At 35.5% G+C, this 26,347-nt stretch overlaps 1 protein-coding gene across 2 annotated transcripts in view; it reads right to left on the bottom strand.

Annotated features, from left to right (window-relative positions):
* Nucleotides 1-23,158, bottom strand: part of LOC149831242 (nuclear transcription factor Y subunit A-7-like) — a 29,004-nt gene extending 5,846 nt beyond the window's left edge. The window contains exons 1-5 of one of the 2 annotated variants that reach the window (XM_090012020.1): nucleotides 23,111-23,158; nucleotides 15,116-15,229; nucleotides 4,297-4,430; nucleotides 2,797-2,868; nucleotides 2,535-2,699 (exon numbers count right to left, since the gene is read on the bottom strand). In XM_090012020.1, the coding sequence (XP_089868146.1) occupies nucleotides 2,535-2,699; nucleotides 2,797-2,868; nucleotides 4,297-4,430; nucleotides 15,116-15,152 (408 nt within the window). In that variant the 5' untranslated portion in view covers nucleotides 15,153-15,229; nucleotides 23,111-23,158. Of the gene's footprint in view, nucleotides 1-2,534; nucleotides 2,700-2,796; nucleotides 2,869-4,296; nucleotides 4,440-15,115; nucleotides 15,230-23,110 lie in introns of both variants that reach the window. The other variant, XM_090012019.1, reaches the window with a different exon arrangement.
* Between the last annotated feature and the right edge of the window lie 3,189 nt (nucleotides 23,159-26,347).

The following is a 26,347-nucleotide window of genomic DNA, read 5'->3' on the forward strand; positions in this document are numbered from 1 at the left end:
ATCGTTATGACTATAATCAGGCTTGTATTAAGTATTGATGCAGTTGAAAATCTACACTTAGAGCAGTTAGATGTGAAAAATGCTTTTCTTCATGGTGATCTGGAAGAAGACATTTACATGATACAATCAGAAAGGTTGTGTGCAAGCTAAATAAAAGCTTGTATAGTTTGAAGCAAGCCCTCAAACAGCGATATAAGAAGTTTGATAGGTTCATGTGTAACCATGGATTCATGAGATGTCAAATGGACCATTGTTGTTACCTTAAGAGGTTTGATGATTGCCAAATTATTTTGCTCGTGTGTAGATGATATGCTCATTGCAAGATCTAACATTCAAGAGATCAACAAGTTGAAGCAACAATTATCAAAAGAGTTTGCAACGAAGGATCTAGGAGCGGCAAAGAAAATACTTGGGATAAGAATTTCTCAATATCGAGAAGCTCGCTCTTTGAAGTTGTCTCGGACATATATTGAAAATGTGTTAAGCAGGTTTCGTATGCAGGATGAGGACTGAGAGTATATGTCTAAAGTTCTATATGCTTCAGCAGTTGGCAGCTTGATGTATGCTATGGTTTGTACCAGGCCAGACATAGCACAAGTAGCGTGAATCATGAGCAGGCACATGACATATCTAGGGAAGCAACATTGGGGATATGAAATGGATCCTTCGATACTTGAGAGGTACAATGGACATGGCACTTTGTTTTGGCAAAGGTGACATGATTTTACAAGGTTTTGTTGATGTAGATTTCAGTGGTAATGTTGACAATCGTAAAATTACCACAGGTTATGTTTACACTTTGGGTGGTACTACTATAAGTTGGGTGTCTCAATTACACAAGATTGTGGCTCTCTCCACCACTAAAGCTAGATATGTTTCTATTACTGAAGCAAACAGTTGAAGAACTTTTTGAAAGAGTTTGGCAGAAAGCAGAGCAGTAATATCCTTTTTTGCGACAGTCAAAGTGCGATTTATTTGGAAAAGAATTCAGCATTTCATGCAAGAACAAAGCACATTCTGATGAAGCATCACTTTATTTGCGATTTGTTGGCTAATGGGACATTGTCACTTAAGAAGATATGTGGATTAGAAAACCCGACAAATATGTTGACCAAGACAGTTACTACAAAGAAACTGAGGTTATGCACAACCTCAATTGGCCTTCATGAATAGTAGTTAGAGGTGTGGTACTGAGATTCTAGATTGCATGAGGAGAAAAGTTACAAGATGAGGTTGCTAAAATGATAATCAGTCTCCAAGTGAGAGATTGTTAGAGTGTGGAACCTGATATAAATCCTTAATTTTCGCAGACCCAACTTCGTGGTAAGTTGGCGAGGGGTTGCAGGTGGGTCGCACCCCCTTCCTTGTAAGGTGGGGGTTCGGGGCAAAAATTTTGAAGGATAGTTCTATAATTTTACCCTAAAGATTATCCTAAAGAGTTTTACTCTAAATAGGTCTCTCTGGACTCCTATTTAAAAGAGGCAATCAGCCTTTTGTAATGTGTTTTTTTTTCTCAATTTGAATAAAGAATCTCAATACGACTGTGGATGTAAGCAACTCTTGTTGAACCTCGTAAAATCTTTGTTCTGTGTGTGATTGTTTTTTTTTCTCCTCTTCTCGTTTGTTTCTTTGATCTATCAATAGTGTGATATATCGATAGTGTGTTGTATCTTTCCCCAATAGGTGCTTCTTTGCAATATTAGCTTTACCCTGATTTATTTATGGCTTGCATTATAGCCTTTACAGTTGGTTTAGTTAATGTTGTTAAAATTATACCATTTTGATGTTTTTTTTAAAGTATATCTTATTTTTTTAAAGATGAATTGCCCAACAAAGAATTTCAAAATAAAATAAGTTTCTAATCGACTTTTAGTGAAAACATTATGTTACTCGTTTCATGCACTCCTTTTTATTATATTCATGTGTATGTGTGTAATAGTTACCAATATCAGGCATGGCAGTACCTCAATGAGGTTTTTCCAAGAAATTTTAAGTAGTTTTCAAAAATAGATATTTTTTAAAAATAAAATGCAAAATAAAATAAAAAACTGCATTTCTTGGAATAAGTTGCCGAGTACAATAATATTTTCAATTTTGAGTTATTTTAAACCACCATATTTTAAAATATCACAATATTTGTCATTTTTCAGCTTTTTTGAAAAATCTTTAAGATCAAGAAGTCACCATAAAGTGCCCAACTTTCTCAGTATAACTGATATTCAATAAGTGTGTGAATGCATCTTAGTATTTGTTTAAACTCGCTACAAAGTAGACAAATTTCTTTATCCTGCAAAAATGATAATGTTATTGTGGTTATGTCAGGTTACATACATGTCTTAGGTCTCTGATCACCCCAACAGTGAATGGTACACCATAAAGAATGAATGTCCAAACTTCTACTGGAAAAGAATATCAAAAATTTGGACTTTATCAGGAAAGGTTGTTGGTGAAGATGAAATTAGTTATAACTAGCTGAAGATTACCATGCAACAGGAAAAAATACAAAGCAATAGAAAACTAATTATCACTATTACCCTCCGGGACTTGATCAATTTATTCACTGATTCAGCTTTTGCGCGTGATTGACGACGCCTCAAGATTCCATGATACTGCTTGGCATTGACATAGACAGGCTCTTCAACAGCATCAGTTGATAAAGGTAATCCTGCCTGATGATTTCCTATCATATGCGGATGGATCTGAATAGAACCAGCAATAACAAAAGAAGCATCAGTCTAAAATAGCATCTAATTATTTCCAGATAAACTATGAGTATGTAGAGATTTTATAACATACCACAGCTTGAGCACCATATGCTGCAACATAACTTCCATATAATGGATCTGGACATGGGTATGCAGCTTGACCCTGGGCACATTTTTAAAAAAATTTATTAGGATAAAAAGGCTTACTGAATGGACCAACATTAACCAGATCACTTTTACGAAATACTTGGAATATTGCATGCTAAACTAAAGCCTTCTGTAACACACTAATGCATGTTTAACATTTAAGAACTAGATCAGCGTTCTGAAAAAACTTGACCGTGCATTAAATTTAAATCTAACGCATGTTAAATTTAAACATGCCAGAAAGAGTAGAATAAAGAAGTACAAAAATGTAATGTCCAACAAATAAATTTAATACAGGACAGCTTATTAGGATGAAAAAGGGAAATAATGCATTACAGTGTAATTACCAACCAGAGACAGCACCGAGAAAATACCTGTCATGACAGACAGCACCTATAACACACAGACATGGACACCATATGTCCATGTCCAGCCTTGTTGGCTGCCACACCCATGTTGCACCATACCAACACGGGTGCTTCAACCCTCTACAAGCATCATGTTACATAGTATAAAGATTTATAGGTTCTGCAAGAATTTTTTTTCCAGCTAAACTCTTCTAATTTGTGTCCATGGAAACATTTGCCAATTTGTGTCCAAATTTTCAAACTGAAAAAGAGTGAAGCAAACATACATCAACTATGTGATGTTTTAGTTTTGCTTATTTATCAAGCATAAGAGATCAAGTGACAATATTCAACTAAGGTGGGTGATTAGGCTTGTGAGGTTGGTGAAGGACCAAACACATCAAGCAGTAAAAATCAACTGACTCCTAATGAAAGCAACATAGTAATTGCTCATTGAGTTTTGGAGATCTAGTAACTCATCAAATACTATAGTTTCCATTTATCCATTTATGATCATCTCCTAGATGCATATACTCTTATGCTACTTTACAATAAAAGTTGCTTTATATTTTTCATTTGTATTATGGTGACATTCTCAATAATGAGTTAAAAGGAAATTAATAACTGCAGATAGGCCTTTAAAAAATATTGTGTGCACTTTCACATAGTAAAAAAGTTAAAGATGGTATTATAAATGTGCTAAAGCAGATTTCATTTCATTTATTTCTCCAAAACACTTATAACCATTGTTTTCTAGTTTTCTTATTTCCATTCTTTAACAAAAAACTCAAAAAAGTGGGGTAGAATGAGATAGATGGATGGTTAAGTTGTACCATATAACCAAGAGTCTCAGGTCCAAATCCCATGGGGACCCTAGCTTGTACCAAAAAAAAAAAACTTCAAACAGGCATCATTAATCCACTTAACAAGTTCAGGTCGGAAAATGGATTAAGTAAATGTAACTACTTTTAATGTTGGATTACGATATTCAAACATATGGAGAACAAGCTGCAAAATATATGATAAAGCAGAATGGGCAATTTCAGTATTCAGAAACAATTCTTTCAAATGACATTAAATTTAAGAAAAAAAAATACCATGGCATAACCAATATCTAGACGAGTGTGGAGCATCATGTACTCAACAGATGGCATAGCGATACCATGATGGTAAATCCCAGGAGATTGAGGTTGCATCTGCAGGCGAGCTTCCTTTTGTTGTTCATCTGTCTCTGCATTATCTGAGTTTTGACAGTTAGTAATCGCAACAGTACATAGCACATCAGTAATGCTCTATTAATCTATTAGCATTTATGAAAAATAAGTATTAACAAATCGAATATATTTTAAAATAGTAGTGTCATGGTTTTCAAAACCCCAAATACCCAAAAGAACTGGTAGACAATTTACTCTAACTTTGAATATACAAGAAACATATGTAACATGAATCAAACTTAACAGGATGAGGTGTTTCAATGCCTTATCCTCAAACAGCAAAATGTTCAGTGTGCTACATTGCTCAAGGAGTGCCCATTGACATATCTTACAACAACAATGTCATCAATAGGGTTGCAAAGAGAACACACACACACACACACATATTCAAATTGGATTCGGATCATTATTTTAGATCAAACATGATTCAAATTCGGATCAAACTCTAATTCAATTACATGTTTTTTACATGTAAAAAGCCTTTGTTATCTTTTTTTGCTGGCTCCTGTATTACCACATATATTCTGGAACCATATCCAACCCTACCACACATTGGATGCTACTCGGATTCAAATTTACTATTTGTATTTCAGATTTGGATTTGGATCTAGAGAAATCTAGCTTGTATCCGATCCACTTACACTCATAGTCGTTGACTTTAACTACATTGAGCAGTTTCATGCAGAAATTTGTTCTAATAATAGTAGGTCCAAGTGATCAGTAATCCCACAAATTTTGCTGGCTTGTGAGCTCTCTCACATACCTAAACATTGCTGTCTGAATGCCAATCATGTTAGCCTGCTCCAGCATATTTTCCATGACTATGCATATGAACATTATTCTTTACAACTCATCACTACATAAGACCAACCTATTCAATCTTAACTAATCCTCTTAACTTTTGGAGCTGTTGCATTTACTCATGACAGTTAGGGATGATAATACAATAGATTGCAGTCCGTCAATTTCTCTGTTTTGTCTTGGTCATTCACAAATGAGACATTTTTTCTCTCAAAAGAAAATTATTTATTAACTATAACAAAGATGAGAAGCTGTCACCCCTGTATAGATTAAATACAACAAATATCTAGAAGAATTATACCAATCCTTGAGAAGTCATATCAGGCCACTTTTTCCCCCAGCACAGAAAAGAAACAAATCCATATTGAGTAAAAAATAGCAGACAAATTGGATGAGTTGTCCTTAAAAATTTTACTATTTTTCTTAGTCCACAGCCAACTTGCTGTGAGCAACCACCATCTTCACATCAAGGTCCATCGCTTACTTCTCTTAATAGAGGTTGGTCCAAGTAGTGTATTACCATGATTCTGATCACATGTTAGCCTTTCGGCCAGCACATTCTAATCATTTTTTAAACTTACTGCAGGGCCAGAAAAAGATGTTCAACAGATTCTTCTGTCCTGTAACACATAATACACCTTATGGCTAACTAATCTCCTTTTTTTTTAAATTATCTAGCTGGTGTTTTGTCCAAAGACAAGAGCGACGGAAATTTAGGGACCTACAGTGAATGGCCTGGGCCACAAATAACCTTCGGGAGTGGGGCAGTGTTTGGCTCTAACAAAACCCTGTAAAAGGATGAAATGAAAACATACCAGACCTGCAACGTAGCCACCATATTTTGTCCACCTCCTCAGTCGGTTTATAGTCTGAAACTGATTTCATAAGGATCATCTCTCAAATTCGTGTCCTTGAATTCTCTCCTAAACAAGCAGTCCATCTGTCCATCCTTCCCTTTGATTCCAACAACAGTTGACATAGTAGGCTAGCAACCTTGCAATTCTAAATAATGCTGAAAACCTTTCAGTGAATATTTCCTTTCCACACCATCTATTTTTCAAAAAAGAAAAAACAGTTCATTTCTAGCCCCAAATTTCACCATAACATGTTTAAAATCATACGAGAACAATACCCAAACCTTCCAAACTCCCGAGCTTCTTTTCATTCATTGAATAGGTACACTTCCACAGCCAGCTATGTAACCCATATACTTTTAGTTAAACTAATCCCACCCTATCTTCAACACATAAGGGCCACTGCCACTTGGCTAATAACGCTTTAAATCATTGGGATTAGTCTTCTAATTCCCAACCTCCAGCTTGAATAGGCATCATGACCAGGTTCCAATTTACTAGAGCACATCTTCATGAATTATCAACTCCCTCAATAAAAGGTTCCTCATTAATTTTGTTACCCTCTAATCTTTTTTCAAATCTTGAAGATAGACGTTAAGTATGAGCCTATGAGGGCATGCTAGAACATATGTGCTTAACTGGGGACCAGCCAAAGTCAAGTACCTCACAGTCCAAAGATGAAGGCTCTTGAACATGAAATCCTCCACTATGGCCCATTGTGATGCCCTTGAACAACTGCTCATAAGAGAAATCTCCAAATAATTTAGAGGCAAGTCACCCTTATTACAACTAAAAATGTGCTCCTCAACATACGCCACTTCATAAACATTAAACACAGTAAGGCCAACTTCTCCATATTAATTGCAAGACACGACTCCAAGACTTTAAAATCAGCCATGTTCTACCCATATGAGCAATTGAGATCAACTCCAAGATGAGCAAACTGAAGTATTTTGAGGTGCTGGATGCCCAGCAAGTTGATCATAGAAAGGAAACCTGTCTCTGTTGCTTTTCAGAACGTAGTCACCAATTCCCTGCTAGCTATGTGGAAGAGGAGAGATGACAAGGGGCATCCAATCTAAGCCCTCTCACTAAAAGTGCTTTCCAACATATCTGTTCATATTGACTGCCAACCAAAGAAGCCATTATAACAAGTTCCCTAATCCACATATCCACTTTTCACTAAAGCCTATGTCACATGGGTGCGGGTGCGGGGGTGCGGCAAAAAAAACAAAATATATATAGAAGGGGGGGGGGGTAATTCCGCAGCCCATTTCATAGGGCAAAAAAAATTTTAATCCAAAAAATGGACCAAAATGACCCTGGGTGTGTTGACCGCACCGAGTGCCGTACCCGCGTCGCGTCCACGTGGGTGCGGCACCTATCTGGCCGAATCCCTGTGACATAGACTAAAGCCCATATGATCCACACAACAGAAAATCTCATCTTGTGGAATCAAAAACTTTAACTAGATCCACTTTAAGTAAGAAGGTTGGAAGCTTAGATGATCGAATAGAACGGATAGTCTCATTGGCAATGAGGCCACATTCTTGGATCCTTCTACAAGTGATAAAGGGGCATTGTAAATGTAAAATATATATATATAATAATATTCATATTATTATTATATATATTAATGTAATTTTATTTTTAATTTATTTTTATTTTTCTGTATTTTTTTGCTATTTTATTTTTAATTTTTGAAAGTCTAGTTCTAATAGAACTAGACTTACATTATTAGTTAAGTTCCACTTGGAACTTAACTAATAATGTAATTATATTTATAACCGTACTAGTCCAACGGCTACAAAGGAGAGCTCTCCTCTCCCACTTGTATATAAAGGGGTGCATCCCCTCTTGTATTTTCAATTCCAATGCTTCTTAAACATTTGGTGTTTTCATATCAATAAAGAATATTTTATTTCTTCTTTTGTTTCCCATTATACCCTTTTTAAGGGTTATGCTTTAGTGTCTTTTTAGACACCTTCTTGTGCGGATCTAAGTTCGTGTTTGGAAGATCCTCTTTTCATTTCAGTAAACAAGAAATAACATTTCTTAGGATTGGTTATAATCTGAGTGCTAAAACATTTGCAACAATTTTATAAGGATAACACAACAAGGAGATTGGTCTGAATCTATTGATATATCCTCAGTGTCATCCTCTCCAGGTACAAGGAGTTTAAGCATTTGGTAAAAACGTGGTCAAACTACCTTGGTGGTGGATGCTTGGAAACTGGTAGCTGGGATGGGAGTTTATGCTTATGCATTTGGAGAGGAAGTGAGTGTTAAAATGTAGTCCCATATTTGTATGAATATATATATATATAGAGAGAGAGATACATTTACATATATACCACGTATATATATGCAAATATATCTCTCTCTATATGTGTATAAATATATATATAGTAAATCTTGTAAAACCCGACAAGGGTATTTTTGTCTTTTTATTTTGTGCATATTCCAATAGGAATATGTTGTATTTATTTTTATTTATTTCTTTCTTTTTCTTTTTTATTATTTTCCTTTTTTATTGGTCACACCTTGGGGGGCCAAATATAGTCGTTGGGCCCCTCCAACGACTATGTTGGAGGCCCCTCCAAGGCCTCCTTTTGTCTCCTTATAAATAAGGGTATTCCCCTTTGTTGAATTCAAGCTTGAGAGCTCAAGCATTCCCTTTTTCTAATATATTGTGGCATTTCATGCCTTTGTGCATGTTCGTGTTGTTTTATGCCTTTGTGCATATTAGTTCAAGTGTTCTTTAAGTGCCTTTTGTGCACATCTCTTGTGAGGTTTTAGCGTTTGTATGCGTATTGTCTCATTGAAGACAATTTTACACGGTATCAGAGCTTGGTTAAAGGTTGGAGATTGTGTGATTCTTCGTTTTTCGAGTGCCTCGAAAAATGTGCCTTTGGCTTCTTGAAGATTAGAGTGGAGGTGTCTCTTCTTTCATTATTTTAGAAGGGCTTCATGACAAGTAAGATCTAAAAATCTTGTTGCGGTACGTATCTCTCCTCTCATCTTTCCTCTCTAATAGGTGAAAAAGAGTCTCACTTCTCTTTTGGTTTTAAACTCAATGGCTCCAACTATCATGTTTGGGCTGGAAACATGGAGGCTCACATAAAAGGGAAAGGTCTTTGGGATTACGTGAAAGGCACAATCTCGAAACCAGAACCAAAAATCACCTTGATGGAGAAAGGTGAAATTAAGATCCTTGAAGGGGAGGAAAAAACCAAAGCCCTTGAGGAATATTCGAAAAAGCATGATGAATGAGAAATGAAGAATTTCAAAATATTATCTTGGATTTTTTCTTCCGTTGAGACCAAAATCAACGCAAATATTATCAAATTCAAAAAAGTTTCTAAAGCATGGGAGTATCTTGAGAAAATGTATACTTCTAGGGACTTGTCCTATAAATATTATCTTCAAAAGAAGGCTTTAACTCTTCTTCAAGGCGAAATGACCATTAGGGAATATTTTGCCGAATTTTCTTCCATTTGAGATGAGCTTGCTATGTTCGAACTAAAATGGAGTGGAGAGGCGATTGAGCTTCGACACAAACAATTAAAAGAAAATCGATTCTTTAATTTTTTGAATGGGCTAAGGCCCAAATTTAAGCAAATAAGGTCTTCTCTTTTGTCATCTTTTACTCCTTCTCTTGAGGATGTTCTCACCAAATTAAGTGGAGAAAAAACCCGGATGGGCATAAGTAAGCAAGGGTCTAATGTGTTTGTGGTTCCATCCAATTCCGAAGACAATGATGGGGTCAATGCGGTGTCTAGGCCCAGAAACAATTTGAGGGTTTATCGTCCCCCTCATTTTAAGAATCAAAATCAAGGAGAAAATGATGAATAAAGTAGAAAAAATGATTATAGCAAAAATTATTTGTCATTTTTGTAAAGAACCGAGGCATATCAAACCCGTTTGCCCCAAGTGGAAGAAGTTGTTAGTCATGGCCGCCACCTCTCAACCGCAAAAGGAGGAGACCTCTTCAAGTGGAGCCTTTTCTCTAAACCAAATTGTAGAGGCTCTTCAACCTCTTCTCAAGGGAGCCATCTCGGGAGTCGTTGTGTCTTCCTTCTCTCCTCCAGGTAAAACTTCTTGGCTTTTGGATTCGGGTGCGTCTTTTCATATGTCTCCAAGCATGTATTCTCTTTCTGAATATTCAAAAAATAGTTCTTCATCTTTTGTTTCTATCGTCGATGGGACTTCTCTTGAAATTAAAGGAGTTGGGAATTTTGAAACTCAAAACTTTTTCATTCCTAAAATTAGATTTATACCAAAATTAAACTTGAACCTTCTCTTTGTTTCCCAACTCTTGGACCATGGATGTGATATCAAATTTTCTTCTGATAAATGTTTAATACAGGATCGCCGGTCCGAGAAATTGATTGGGGAAGGCTCTAGGAAGGGAGACTTATGTTATATGGATTGTCTCCAAGTTCCTAAAACTCTTTTTTGTAATGTTGCCCAACATAAAAATATAAATGTTTGGCACAAAAGACTTGGTCATCCCAATATCACCAAGTTATCTTGTTTGCATTTTGCTAAAAAAAATTGTAAAGATACATTCTCTTGTAATGATTGCATTCTTGAAAAAATGAGAAGTATCCCTTTTGAACACAGATCCATGTTTACTTCTAAACCTTTCAAAATTGTTCATTCGGATGTTTGGGGACCGGCACCTGTTGTTTCAAAATGAGGGTTTGCCTATTATGTAATTTTTGTAGATGACTTTTCTAGGTACTCTTGGATATATTTTCTTAGACATAAGCATGAAGTTTTTTCATGTTTTAAATCATATCATGTAATTATCAAAAATCAGTTTAATAGCGAATTAAAAATATTTAGAACTAATTCCGAAGGAGAGTACCTCTCAAATGAATTCAAGAAGTATCTTGAAGATAACGGTATTATCCATCAAAGGCTATGTCACATGGGTGCGGGTGTGGGTGCGACACGAGTGCGGCGCAATTTTAAAAATTTTGGATACGGGGACTTGGCTATATATATAATAATATATCTTGTGTGCATATATGTGGATATTGTCCTCTAAAGTTTGGCACCAGCATGAGTGTTTTTATAAACTTTGCAAATTGTACTTTTGCCCTTGCAAAAAGGGGGGTCCGAGGGCTCCCCCCGGTGCGGGCCGTAGGGGGGCAGCGCCCCCCGAATTTTTTTTCTTCTAGGGATTATGTTTGAGACTCATGCTATATATATAGTTTTTAAAAATATATATAAAAAGATCATTTTTGGACTCAGTCAACGTTGACCGAGTCCAAAATGTGGATGGACTCGGCCTCGACTCATTGACCGAGTCTGACTCGACGTTGACCGAGTCTGGGCCGTGTCCAAAGTTGCACCCGTGTCGGGGCATGTCGACTCGGGTGCGGCGCCTCCCTAGCCGAGTCCGTGTGACATAGATCAAAGGTCATGTCATAAAACCCCTCAACAAAATGGGTTGGCCAAAAGAAAACATAGGCATATCATTGAAACCACTCGAACTCTTCTTATAGCTCAAAATATTCTAAAAAACTTTTGGGTTGAAGCGGCTCTTGCATCTGTTTATCTTATCAATCACTTATCATCTAGAAATTTGGGTAAAATATCTCCTTTTGAAACACTATATAAAAGGGAACCAGATTATAAAAGATTGCGAATTTTTTGTTGCAAATGTTTTGTTCTTACAGATAAGAACGATAAACTTTCACCTAAAGTTATTCTCTGTGCCTTTCTTGGATATTCCAAGACTCAAAAAGGTCTTCGTTGTTATGATTTTAAAAATGATAAGTTACATGTTTCGAGAAATGTGACTTTTTTAGAAAATGAGAGTGGTTTTGAAAAGAATGATTCTCATCATGAAAATGTCGACTATTCTTTCTTATTTGACCTATTATCTAGTAATGATGATATGTCTAGTGATGATGAAATATCATCAAATCATGATAATGACAATGAAGCAGATATTAATAACTCCAACTCATCAAGTACTCAAGAAGACAGAACAATAAATGACCCCATACCCTATTCGCATAGAGATAAAAATACATTCAAAAGTGCAATTGAGCAATATAGTGATTCTATTCCCACATATGACACCAGACGATCTTAAAGAAATAGGAAGCCTCCAACAAGATTTGTCTCTTTTGACTCTTTTTCACCTAAATATAGAGCTTGTCTTAGTGTCATTCATTCTTATTTTGAACCAAAAAAATTTGAGGAAGCAAAAAACTGTGTCGAATGGCAAGAAGCTATGGAAAATGAACTCAAAGCCCTTAGGAAAACTAACACATGAAAATTTCAAACTCTATCTTCTGGAAAGAAAACTATAGGTTGTCGTTGGGTATTTAAAGTTAAGACTAAGAGTGATGAATCTCTAGAGAGGTACAAAGTTCGCTTAGTCACGAAAGGGTATGGTCAAGAATATGAAATTGATTATGAAGAGACATTTACACCTGTAGCACGGATGGTTACAGTCAGATGTCTTATCACTATAATGTCTATTAAAAAATGGAATATTTTTTCAAATGGATGTTAAAAATATTTTTTTAAATGGTGATCTTAATAAAGAAGTTTATATGGATGTTCCACCAAGTATGAAAATTCCTAAAGATAAAATTTTTCGTCTTCGAAAAGCTCTTTATGGGTTAAAACAGGCTCTCAAAGCCTGGTATGACAGATTGAACAATGTAATGTTAGAAAATGGCTTTTCTTCATGTTATACAGATACTGCCTTATTTACCAGAAAATCCGATGCAGGTATTGTCATATTATTATTATATGTTGATGATATGTTAATAACAGATGATGATGTCAAAGGAGTCAAGAATATTAAATCCGTCTTGACTTCGAAATTTGAGATGTCAGATTTGGGGTTTCTGCATATTTCTTGGGAATTGAGGTTGCTTACTCCCAACGTGGATATTTTCTATCTCAAACTAAACTTGATTGTGAGATTATTGACAGGTCAGGAATCTCAGATGACAAAATTTGTGAAACTCCTGAAATTGTGGGATCAAAAATGAAGATCGATGACAGGATTCCTCTGATCGATCCTACTCCTTACAGACAATTGGTGGGCTCGTTGATGTATCTTAGTATCACACAACCTTATTTGTCACATGCGATTCATATTGTCAGTCAGTTCCAACATGCTCCCACAACGGTTCACATGAGTGTTGTTTTTCGCATCATCAGATATTTAAAGGAAACTGCAAATAAGAGAGTATTTTTGTCTTCATCTTCTAAATTAAAGTTAATTGCCTATACTGATTCTGATTGGGAAGGTGACCCCAATAACTGTCACTCCACCAGTGGTTTCTGTGTTTTCTTAGGGGAATCATTGGTCTCTTGAAGGTGCAAGAAGCAACAAAAAGTCTCTTTGTCCTCAAAAGCTGAGTATAGAGCTATGGCATCAACAACCATGGAAATAGTATGGATTCGACGTCTGCTAAAAGATATGGGAGTTCATATTCAAGAACCAACAAAGTTATGTTGTGACAATAAGAGTGCGATTTGCATTGCCAAGAATCATATTTTTCATGAGCTCACAAAGCACTTATAGATGGACTGTCATTATGTTTGAGAAGAATATTTGAAGAAGGTTATCGATCTTTCTTATGTGACATCTGAATATCAACTAGCAGACTTCTTCACCAAGGCGCTTTGCTCTCCCAGATTTAATTTTCTTTTGGGCAAACTTGCAGTCATCACACCGTAAGTTTGAGGGGGGGTGTTAAAATGTAGTCCCATATTTGTATGAATATATATATATAGTAAATCTTGTAAAACCTGACAAGGGTATTTTTGTCTTTTTATTTTGTGCATATTCCAATAGGAATATGTTGTATTTATTTTTATTTCTTTCTTTCTTTTTCTTTTTCTTTTTATTATTTTCCTTTTTTATTGGTCACACCTTGGGGAGGGGGCAATATAGTCGTTGGGCCCCTCCAACGGTCACATTTGTGACCGTTGGAGGGGCTCCAACGACTATGTTGGAGGCCCCTCCAAGGCCTCCTTTTGTCTCCTTATAAATAGGAGTATTCCCCTTTGTTGTATTCAAGCTTGAGAGCTCAAGTGTTCATGTTCGTGTTGTTTTATGCCTTTGTGCATATTAGTTCAAGTGTTCTTTGAGTGCCTTTTGTGCACATCGCTTGTGAGGTTTTAGCGCTTGTATGTGTATTGTCTCATTGAAGACAATTTTACAGTGAGACTGTCCCCCCTTTGTATTTATACTAAAGAGTAAATTTGGTAATTACTACTTTTCCAAATGCATAAAAACCCCTTCCAACTACCAATTTGCAAACAGACACTAAGGAGCTTCCAATTGAAATGAAACTCCTACATGGGTTCTAAGAGATCTCCTTTGCAGTCCTTCCAAAACCATTTAAAAACGTGTGGTGGGAAGCCATCCAGTCGAGGTGTCTAAAAGAACAAAATGTGAGACTTTTGACAACTGAAGCCCGATGCATCACCAGGATGTTCATTCTTTTGTGAGATCATATGGTTTCCATCTCTTCTTGCTAACATGGAAGTTTGCCAGTCCATTTATTCTATAGTTACATATAACCAAAAGATGTCATCCGTATTACCATAAAGAAAGTTCTATGATCATTAACCATGTTACAATGGATAAGAGGGAAGTCAAAGTTGCTGACAAAGTTTACTCCACATCATTTAGCTGTTGATCTTTTGGTTTCAGTTTGCACCAGGAGCAGGAAAATATGCTTCCCGCAGTTCAGTAGCATTACCTGCTCTGTTTTAAAATCTATCAGGACTTACTGATTGATTGGTCATGGACAAGTTGAATCAAATCCAGTTTGATACAGTAAAATCTAATTGCTAAGATGCTCTACATCTGATGACCAAGCGCACTCCACATCCATTAAGCAAAAAACTTCTAGTTTTGGGAAAGTAAAAGACTAACTTCTTACATCCAATTCCTCTATTTAAGCTTCCACATCCAATTCCTCTATTTAAGCATCCAATAATGGAAAGGATAGGATAATCTTTACAAGAGGGAAATGAAAGTCATTTGTGAAACATACCATATTGAGAAGATGGATCATGCACCGAGGAGGTCATGATAATTGTTCAATCTTTCCTTGCAAGCCAAAATACAGCTGGATGGAATAGAAATCCAAGATACTGAAACGCAAAATCTGAAATGAAAGTTAAAACAATTTTACCAATGAGATCAAGATGAGAAGAATCATCAATGTTGTAAACTAACTTAAGAAACAAATTTCTTTTCATTATCAATAATTTCAACTTGCATATGACCACATAGGCACATAAAATCAACACCATCACAACAACTAGAGGAGAGAAATAACACAAACCATTTTCATTTTTTGCTCCAACTCATATTCTTTTAGTGACAATAAACTCGTAAAATCCAATGTGTGCATCAAATATAAAACAAACTTAGAGAAGAAACATCCTAAATGAAATTTCCACCTTCACATTCTAATACTCACCTACATCACAAATATCAGCACACAAAACATTGAAATCACAATAAATACAACTCACATTTTTCAATCTATAATGATTTTAACATGATTTATGTGGTTTTTTATTGTTTAGGTTTCCTTTATCTTTGACATTTCAAATTTTTTCTTAAACTGTGATTTTCCTGATTGAGAACAACTTTTTTAAGTATTGAAAGATTTTCCTGATCGAGAAAATTCAGAGAGAAATTTGTGAGACTGATGTAAACATGAGCTCTGCACAGGCTAACAGCATGCACGGGCATGTGAAGCAAGGATATGATTGTGATCCATTATTTCATCTTTGTCACCCTAACATACTATTGAATTTATAGGTCCAACCTAAAATAGAAAGATTCAGCTCATTATGTTCTCCCACAGCCTTCAAAGCTCACTCCAAGTAAGCATTAACAGAGAAGAAAACCAAATGTTTCCAAAGCCTAGCCATCTGCTATACTTAAAAAAAATGAGCAATCTGCTAAGTTCCCTGGTCAAAGGAACAATGCACTTCATGCATGAAGTGATCAAACTTCCATTAACTAAAACTGCAATCCGAAGATTACAGGATTGCCATACATGTGGAGAAATTACCTATGTTTAATGGTAAAATGAATAAATTCAACCGTATTTCTATAAGTTCTTCAAAAGATCAAAAAATGCCATTTTACATTACTGAAGGTCCTTTCAGCTGCCTAATTCCAAAAAACAAGTTAGGTAAACATGGTAAACATTTTCCACTCGCTGTAAGAAGGATATGCATTAGATTGCGAATAATATGCATTTGATTTATGGATTTTATACCAAATTTCATTTGCTTTTTGTCTTATAAATTACTATGATATTATATGCCAATACTTTCTGCAGAGTTAATGGTGTGTATTACTTTTCACAATTCCATAATTTCTACATTTATAAATAGTTTGTTTCCATAATTGTATAGTAAATAAATATGAGATGTCCTCATCCAATATAAAACGAGACACCTATTTTCTCCATTCCAATCCCATTGACTATTGAATGCTACATTATCATATAGTTTCTCAACTTCCCACTTGTTAGTGTAAGGAAATGAGAGCCGTCAAATACGAACACGAAATGTCCACCAATGTATGCAAAATGGACAATAACAAAAGTGGGCTACTAAGAGCACACTCACAAAACCCACAAAGGGCACACACAAATAAAGCTCAAGTAAAAAAAATATTATCTTTATTCAAATGCTCATAAGTATGAAATAAGCATACTTCAAATGGGGGAAACACACCTATTTATATACATAAGAGGGAGGAGAGATGAGAGAGTAAAGAGAGGGAACAAGAGGATCCACTAGCCATTAGACCTAGTGTAACAGCTAATTTGACTAACGGCTAGAACATCTATCCGTTAGACCAGCTCTAACGGCTAGTCCAATCAACCTTAGTTAACTTATTATAATATTGCAAAAAATATAAAAGAATATATATTTAATATATATACATATATATATATATATGCATATGCATACATATGTATATATGTATATACAAAGTGTATTTATATATTTTAACACTCTCCCTCAAACTAACGGTACAATGACTAAAACTTTGCCTAAAAGGAAGTGAAACCTACGAGTGGAGAGAGGTTCGGTGAAGAAGTTTGGCAATTGGTACTCTAATGTAATATAGGGCAGATCAATGTTGCTTTGTAGATACTTCTTTCGTACATAGTGACAATATATCTCGATGTGTTTGATGTGCTTGTGAAACGTACGGTTACAGGTAATATAAATCACACTCTTATTGTCACAACACACCATGTCAACCAGCAATCTCCTTAGCCATGCCACTTTCATCATGATAGTAGCCATGGCCAGGTATTCAGCTTTTGTTGACAAAAGGAAAACCTTTTTTTGCTTCTTATATCTCCACAAAATAAGAGATTCACCTAAAAATACACAAAAATTTGTGATTGAGTGTCTGTTATTAGGGTCACCTCCTTAGTCAGTATCAGTATAAGCAATTAAATCTAATGTAGATGAAGAAGATGAGAAGAGGCCTCTAGAAATAGAATTCGTAAAATGGCTTTCATGTGAACAAAAGTGGAAGCGTGTTGAAATTGACTAGTTATGTATATAACATGTGTTATATCTGGTCTAGTAATTGAAAGATAAGAGAGTGCTCAAATAAGTAGTCTATAAGGAGTTGGATCTTTAAGAGGCTCTCTATAATCGATTTTCATCTTCACATTGGCAACTTCGGGAGTATCTACTGTCTTATAATTTGTAATTTCATACCTGAAATAATATCATAAGCAAATTTAGACTGAGACAATAAATAGCCTCTAAGGTAATAAGCAAATTTAATCCCTAGAAAGTATTTTAAGAAACCCAAATCAGTCATTTCAAAATTATTCTTGAGAAGTTGTTTAATATTTTCAACTTTGTTTGTCTCCTCTGGTGATGAGCATGTTTTTCACATACAGAAGGAGAAGGATGATACATATATTAGTTCTTTTAACAAACAAAGTAGTGTCAGTCAAACAAGATCTAAAGTCAATATCAAGCATAACCTTACTAAACCCGGCATACCATGCTTTTGGCATTTGTTTTGAACTATAAAGTGTCTTATTTAAACGAAGAGCTTTTGCTTTAGGAATGTTCACACCAAGGGGTGCCTCCATGTATACTTTTTCAACTAAATCCCCATTAAAAAAGGCATTTTTGACATCCATTTGGTATATAGGCCCATTTCTAATAAAGGTTACGGCTACTAAAGTCCTAACTAATTTAGTTTTATACCTTTCTAAGGTCTCATCACTCTTTGTTTTTACCTTGTATACCCTTCATCTTATAAGCTTCTTGCCCTATGGAATGTCTTGAAGTGTCAAAGTCTTGGCTTTCTCTAAGGCTTTTAACTCTACTCTCATTGCTTCTACCCTCTCAGAATGTTCCTTGGCTTGGGCATAGGTTGAAGGTTCTCCATAGGAATGAATTTAACGCAATACATGCCTTGTACTTGGATGAAAAAGATTCATATGACAAACTTTTCTAGTGGCTTGGATGTTCTAAATGATCTTCTTAATTGAACTTCACGCTGATTTTCAATATTAGAATATTTGTCAAGTGCATATGAAGGTTTAGGAACACTACATATACAGTATTGCAAGTAACTTTTGTCATCCTGGGATTGCTCTTCACTAATCACATCATTGCTTGATTCATTGTCAAGATCAAATTCACACATAAACATTAGTATCATGCTTTGAAACAAATTCTAACATAAAGGAATACTCAGTCATTTCCTTAGACTTTTTAAAATCAAAGAAAAATTTCTTTTCTAAGGATACATTTCTTGAAACATATAATTTTTCATTTTTAAAATCAAAACACCTATAACCTTTTATATTATTTGCATAACCAGAAAAGGCACAAGGAATGGCACAGGGAGAAAGTTTGTTGTTTTTGTTAGTAAAAACAAAACATTTGCAACCAAAGACTCTTAATTTGGAATAATCAGGGATAAGCCTAAAAAAAAATTCAACAGGTGATACATTTTATAAAGACAAAGATGGCATTTTTTTTATGAGATACACAACGGTTAAAGCGGCTTCAACCCAAAAAAAAATTTGGTACCTGACTTGCGATGAGTAAGGTTCTTGTAGTTTCCATTATGTGCTTGTGTTTTCTTTCACCCAAATTATTTTGTTGTGGTGGGTGTGGACAAGATCTTTGGTGTGTAATGCCATGCAAGTTAAGGTAATCTTTAAATTCTTTTGATAAAAACTTTTCCCTTGAATCAGTACGAAAGATAAAAATGTCATTTTTAAACTTATTTTTGACCAAGTTGTGAAAGGTCTAAAAATGTAAAAAAAACTCCATACTTATGTCTAAGGAAATAGATTTAAGTATACCTAGAATAACCACAAATATTACATAGTATGCATATCCACCTTTTGATATAAGTGGTGTTGGACCCCAAACATCTAAATGTATTAAATCAAGCAATCTAATAGAAATAAAAGATCTCTTTTGAAATGGTAATTTCTTCATTTCACCAAGAATACAATTCCTACAGGTGAAATTTTAAGCATTACAAAGTTTTTTCCAAATTTGAAAAATATTGAATTTTGGATACATTTGGATGACCTAGTCTTCTATGTCACAAATCCAAAACTAATTTTTGAACATTACAGCAAAATGTTTTTTGGGGTATCTCCAAAAAATCCATATAGTAGAGGCCTCATTCTCTATAGCTTTGACCAAACAGCTTCTCTAACTAATGATCCTGTACCCAACAACCATTCAATAAGAATGATACATTACACCCATGGTCTGAAATTTGATAGACAAACAAAAGATTCAAATTAAGTTTGGGAATATAACTAATTTTTTGAATAAAAAAATCTGGATTTAAAAAGTTTTCTCAAAATTTTCTATTTTTTTATTTCATGAGAAATACCATCGACAGTAAAAACATTAGGCACACTTGAGGTAGTGAGGTATTCAGATAGAGTATCAAAATTGGGGGTTATATGAAATGATGCGCCGAAATCAAGAAGCCAAAGAGATTTACCGGGATTGGAGTAAGATGAAATTGCACTCTGGTTAAAGGAGGATCCTCTAAGAAGAAGTTGAAGCGCTTCTACCAATTACAACAAGGACATAGTTCTAACAGAAAAATCATGCGGGTTGCTCACGGCCTTAGCCTCTTGAGGTGGACCGACCGAAGCCACCTTTTTCTTCCTTTTCCTTAACTTAGGACACAAGGGTTTAATGTGTCCTGGTTCATGACAATAGTGGCAAATAAATTTTTATTTATTGTCATAATCATTGCCTTGACTCCCAAAGTGAGGAGGTTTGTAAGAGCGAGTATAGGTTCCCGGCTTAGATACAGCCAAAACAAATTCATCATCATTTTTTAGTGAGTGCTTCAACCTATTCTCCTCCATACTTAGTTCTTCTATTGTATCAACAATAGAGGAAACTTTTCCTCTACGTAAAAGAACCGACTTAATGACTTCAAAATCGGGTCTTAATCCATTTACGAATTGGTAAAAATTCTCCATGTCAATTTGCTTTTGTCGGATCTCAACGTCCAAAGGGCAATGCCACTTTGGTTTAAGAAGAATCAACTTCTCCCAAAGTTCGAAAAGAGCATTATAGTATGCCCTAATTCTCATTTCCCCTTGGGTCATGGTACGGATCTTGTCTTGAAGATTGAACACATGTGCAATATTTTTAAGGGAATACATATTCTTGAGGTAGTCTCATACATTATTAGCGTGTTCCAATTTCGCAAAGCTAGAACATTTCTTGATGTCTGCGTTATTGATAAGTCAAGACATAACTTTTGCATGTCTCATTCTCCATTCTTTCCCTTTTTTCTCATAGACGGATATAGCCTTGGTTCTTTTATCTTTCAAAAAAGTCACTTCCTTTCCGTTCTCAACATTGGTAAGGATTAGTTTAGGTTCCGGATCGTATCCAGCCACTAATCCCCACAATCCCTTGCCTCAAATGTGGTGCTTCATGATTGAAGATCACATTACATAATTAGTATCGTTGAGTTTGATCGCCATGATGGTGACACTTTCTTTATCTTCCATAATTACAAATAATAATATAGGAGAGTGAGAGATAGATAGAAAGAGCAAATGTGAGGAAGAGAGATAGATGTAGAGAATGAGCGTGTCCACTTAAGCCACCACAAACACTTTGAGAAGCGATCCATGAGCACTCAAACAATGAGTCTAGCTAAACTTCAAAGAGAGATACACGAACACGAGCATGTGGTTGTCAATCACCAATGATCAAAATCACTATGGCTCTGATACCAATGTAAAGAAATGAGAGCCTTCAAATACGAACATGAAATGTCCACCAATGTATACAAAATGGGCAAGCACAAAAGAGGGCTACTAAGAGCACACTCACAAAACCCACAAAGGGTACACACAAAGAAGGCTCAAGTTAAAAAAAATATTATCTTTATTTGAATGCTCATAAGTATGCAGGAAGCGTACTTCAAATGGGGGAAACACCCCTATTTATATACATAAGAAAGAGGAGAGATGAGAGAGTAAAGAGAGGGAACAAGAGGATCCAGTAGCCGTTAGACCTAGTCTAATGGCTAGTCCCTCCATACATTCACTAGTCTCAACTTCCTAGTCCTCAACCCTTCAAGCTATTATCCACAACATCGACATCTGAAACCCCCAGCATGACATGCAACAGAAAGAGCACATGGAATGTTTTTAAAACATCTTCAAGCTATTATCCACAACATTGACACCTAAAACCTCCAGCATGACATGCAACAGAAAGAGCACATGGAATGTTTTTAAAACATCTTCAGCAGTACCTTCATGCTCAATCATCAACTAGCTAAATAAATTTCATTGGATCTTTAGAGCTTTACTTGTAGAATAGCTTGATGTTCAAGAAGGGATACCATCTGCAATAGCATTTGCAACAGCATTCACACCAACACCCAGAAGGCAAAGGGTGTAAAACCCACGAGTTTCTTCATAATACATTTAGACATTTAGTCAACAAATCAGTTATACAGCTTAGAGGTTGAACAATCTAACAATTAACCAACTTAACTCAAATGTAAATCACCAAATTGTATCAAACCACAGGTAGAGCTTAACCAACTGGAAGATTATCCAGATGGACTCCAGGGACCTACTTTCTGCCCAACTAGGATCTTTTTCCTTTTCCAAACTGCATAATTTTAAGCAACCAATGCAGTATAATAAAAGCACATATATCAAATAAGAAGAAGGCTCTCCCTAGCAAGAATGTTACCAACTGGAGATTCTGCAGTGAAGCTACTAACAATGTGCCCCCTTAAAAAAAACAGCTGTCTCCACTCGAAATCTACCCGTGTGCATTCCAAAATCCCATTGCTATTGATGTTAAACTATCTCTTCCTACGGCATGCAAGGCCAGCTTAATCAAATCTACTGATTCCTCTCTAGTAACACAATCAATCTAAGAATTCTCCTTCCACTTACCATGCAAAGAAGATTGCTCGCAGAGCAAACTACAACTACCCACGCATCGAAAAACTCTGCATTTCTGAATTCAAATAGAGAAAATGAAACACATGCAATAAGCCAATGAACTCCAAAACCCAGAGACCCTCAATTTTCACCTACAAACCAACCCAACAAAACCCTAAATTAGCAATTCCCATCTTACCTAATTTAGCAAACCATTCTCCGAGTCGTCTTCCACCGTTACAACCAACAACAAGAGATAACTTGAAATTTAAACACACACACAGACACACGCTATGCTCAATTTCAATTATCAACAAATCCCAGGTCGATTCTGCAAACTCTATATCCTCAAAAAATTGAAAATTTGAAACGAAAAGGGGATGAGAAAAGATAATTAACTCAAATGAGAAATAAGAGCAACACAATAATTCCACGGAAAAAAGAAAAGAAAACTAAAGATTCATGCACGTTAAAATGGAGAAAATCACTTGCATGAAGGATTCAAAGATTAAATTCAGATATTTAAAACACATATAATCGTTAGAGTGAGCGTTTTTTTTTTCTCACCTCGTGTTTGAAGAGAGAGACTGAGGCGGCTCTGCGATTCAGATAACTTCAAAAAACGGATTCGCTTCCTTTTATATCTTCCTTCATTTTATTTTTTTACCATTTTTTGTTAAATGTTATACTATAAAAAGTAAAGACCATGTTTTTTCTGACATTGTCAATCATGAATATTCCTTATGTGTCATTTACTGTACCATAGTCGATTGGGCGGAATTTTTATCTGTCTTTTTGAAATAGATAAGGGTAGTGAAGGTATTTCCTAAATTGGTTGCAATATATGTATATATAAAAAAAGACAAATTCGAGCATAAGATACTCAGAAAAAAAAATGACCACGCAATCATCTGATCCTGTTTTCCACGTGGCACGTAAATTAATAATGGCCGTCGGATCGCACGATTGGGGAGCCAAGCCGACCGACATTTGGTTCGGGCAGCTAGGGCAGCCTCTATTTTCCACGGTGGGGATGTGGGCCCCGCTAGTGTGCACCCTTCTTGTGGGTGAAGGGGGGTTGTATGGATTGGATGTATCCATACTGAAAAAAAAAATCGTTGATTTTCTAAAAATATAGTAAAAATGTGATATTTTATAGCCGTTTTAAACATTCTCCAAACGTCGTGATATTTTAAGGTATGAATGATATTTTGAAACTATCGGATACCAATGGCTAAATAAAAGTAGCCTACAACGGTCCCGCTCGTTTGATAGACCTCGCCAAGCTCACGGGATGTTACAAGTTCGAAACCCACAGAAACCATCCCGTACTATAAAGTCGAAGTTGAGCCGACATCGAGGGTTTTATCAACTAGAGGCCTACCAATAACATAGTTGGTGATTGGTGTTTTTTTTAGAACCTAGCTAAAAAAACGAGGCTAAATAAGAGAACTACATAATTGCTACAGTAGAAGGCTAAAACAATGAAGCTAGATAACCAAGGGGGGCTCCTTTTGTTTGGTAGGAGAAGCTAGTGCATGTCACCTTGTGTTGTGTTGGGACTTTGCAGGTTCAAAACCATAGTTGTATAACTGGTAGGGGTCTGCCTAACCCCAGTTTGCCTTTAAAAAAAATTTGTTATAGTAGAATATTAAAAAAGTTGTTTAGCGCTAATTTTATATATTTGATAAAATTTTGTTTCTTAAGTTTTATATTTTATTGTTTTATTTTGCTTAGATTTTTAAATGAGTACAAAAAATGAAAACAATATAAAATCTCACAGGAAATTAAGAAAAAAAGATTGGTGTCTTAATTATTTGTTACTGTAGATGCATTCATTTATCTAAGTAGAGCATCATAAGCTGGGATGATGTTCTATTGTTTTATATTATTCAATATCACAAGGATAGTGCCGGTTGGCAGTGGAGCTTATCGAATTATCACTAGGGTCAGCATTTCCTTTTTTCTGTTTTCTTCTTTTTTTAAGTTAGCCTCATGACATCTGAATCCAAAATCCCTTGATTATGATAGGGTTGAAAACGGATTGGATATGGTTAGATATCTCATCCGAGTCCGACATATTGTTTTCACATGTGGTCTTTTAAGTAAAATTTGAATGTGCATTCGGATCAGATTCAAATATGTTTAATCATATTACTTTCAAATTCGGATCAGTATTTTATGCCGGATCTGAAGTTATCTGAATCAAAATCTAACCCGGTTACATTTTTTTACATGTAAATATCTTGTTTTTGTTCTATTTTTTCGGATGCAATATTACCACATGTATTTTGGATTCTAATTCAACCATACCTCTTCGTATCTGTTGGGGATTCGGATCTACTGTTTACATTTCAGATTCAGATGTGCAAGACCAGACGAAATCTAACCGGTTTGACCTAATTAACCATACAGCTATGTTATTGGATACTCGGTTGACGAAAAGCTGCTATGACTTATCCAAATAATCAATGCTAAAATGAAGAATGGCAGCTCGTATCTAAGAACTTACTAGAAGAAAACCCACTTAATAATTAATATAGCCAGGAGGTGCTTTGGGTGGGCCTAGGAGGATCCGAAATACCATATCTGTGTGTATCATTTCATCTCCCCTTGGAGCACTTCTAAGCCACGCCAATCTGTTGGCAACTGCTCTGGTTGTCTGGCAATAGCAGTTAGTGCACGTCACCTTGTGTTGGGACGTTGCAAGTTCGAACCCCAAAATGGTATGGTTGTATAACTGGTAGAGATCTACCTAACCCCAGCTTTCTCTGTTGAAAAAAAGAAAAAAAATCTGTTAACATAAATTAGTTGGTATGCTCAATTCACTAAAATATATCAAAATAAATCATGTTTTTTTAAGGAAGAAGAACCTTCATGAGAACCAGGTCACTTAATGGGACTGCCCACCTGCCAAGTAAACCCCCATTGGGGTCACCCACCCCCAAGCTCTTACATGTCAAAATAAACAGTGTGGCATGAGCGCAGCATATAATTTTCTCTTTTTTTTTTTCTTGAAGTAAATGGCAATGATTGACAAGTATAAATATCAACGGATTTGATGTTTTCTGATATCAGATATGATCCCGAACCTAATTATTTATTGGATTCGGTTTGCTATAATCAGCTTCAGATTCTATTGGAGGCTTGTCATCCGAATCCTATTGCATGTAAAAAGTTGGATTCAGTTCTTGACCAATTTCATCCAAATCTGAATCAAGGCCTGCTGGCCTCTTTGATATTTGAGGCCACCGCCTACAGCCTCAAATGAAAAATACATATATATATATATATATATATATATATATATATATATATATATATATATATATATATATATATATATATATATATATATATATATAACGCTTATATTTGACATGATGAGGGCCTCCGATGAAAAAAAAAATGGAGAAATATTGGTTTCCAATGAAATATGCTCAGGGCTTCAACTTCTCTTAGAGCCACAAATATTAAATGAAAATTAAACTATCTCATAAACTTAAAACATCCCTTAGTTAGCTAAAAAAATGTCTTAATAAGCAATTATAACTGAACTATACTAGAAGACCAGAGACCCATCTTGAATTGGACTCTTCATAAGCATAAATCCTAAAAAAAAAAAAAACTAACATGAGTAGACTCTATGTAGCCTATCCTTACCGGAAGGAGGGAGAAGGCTCTAGAGAGGTGGGGACGTTTCACCCTCTTTCAATGAGTTATCGCATTTCTTGTGAGCCCTACTTGTTGACTCGTCCTGGCTTTGACTCAGACATGTGTGGTTTCTCCTTCTTTAATAGATAT

This window comes from Nuphar pumila, chromosome 7 (assembly GCF_984573655.1).
Source record: "Nuphar pumila chromosome 7, dmNupPumi1.hap1.1, whole genome shotgun sequence".
In the NCBI taxonomy this organism is placed as follows: Eukaryota; Viridiplantae; Streptophyta; class Magnoliopsida; order Nymphaeales; family Nymphaeaceae; genus Nuphar; species Nuphar pumila.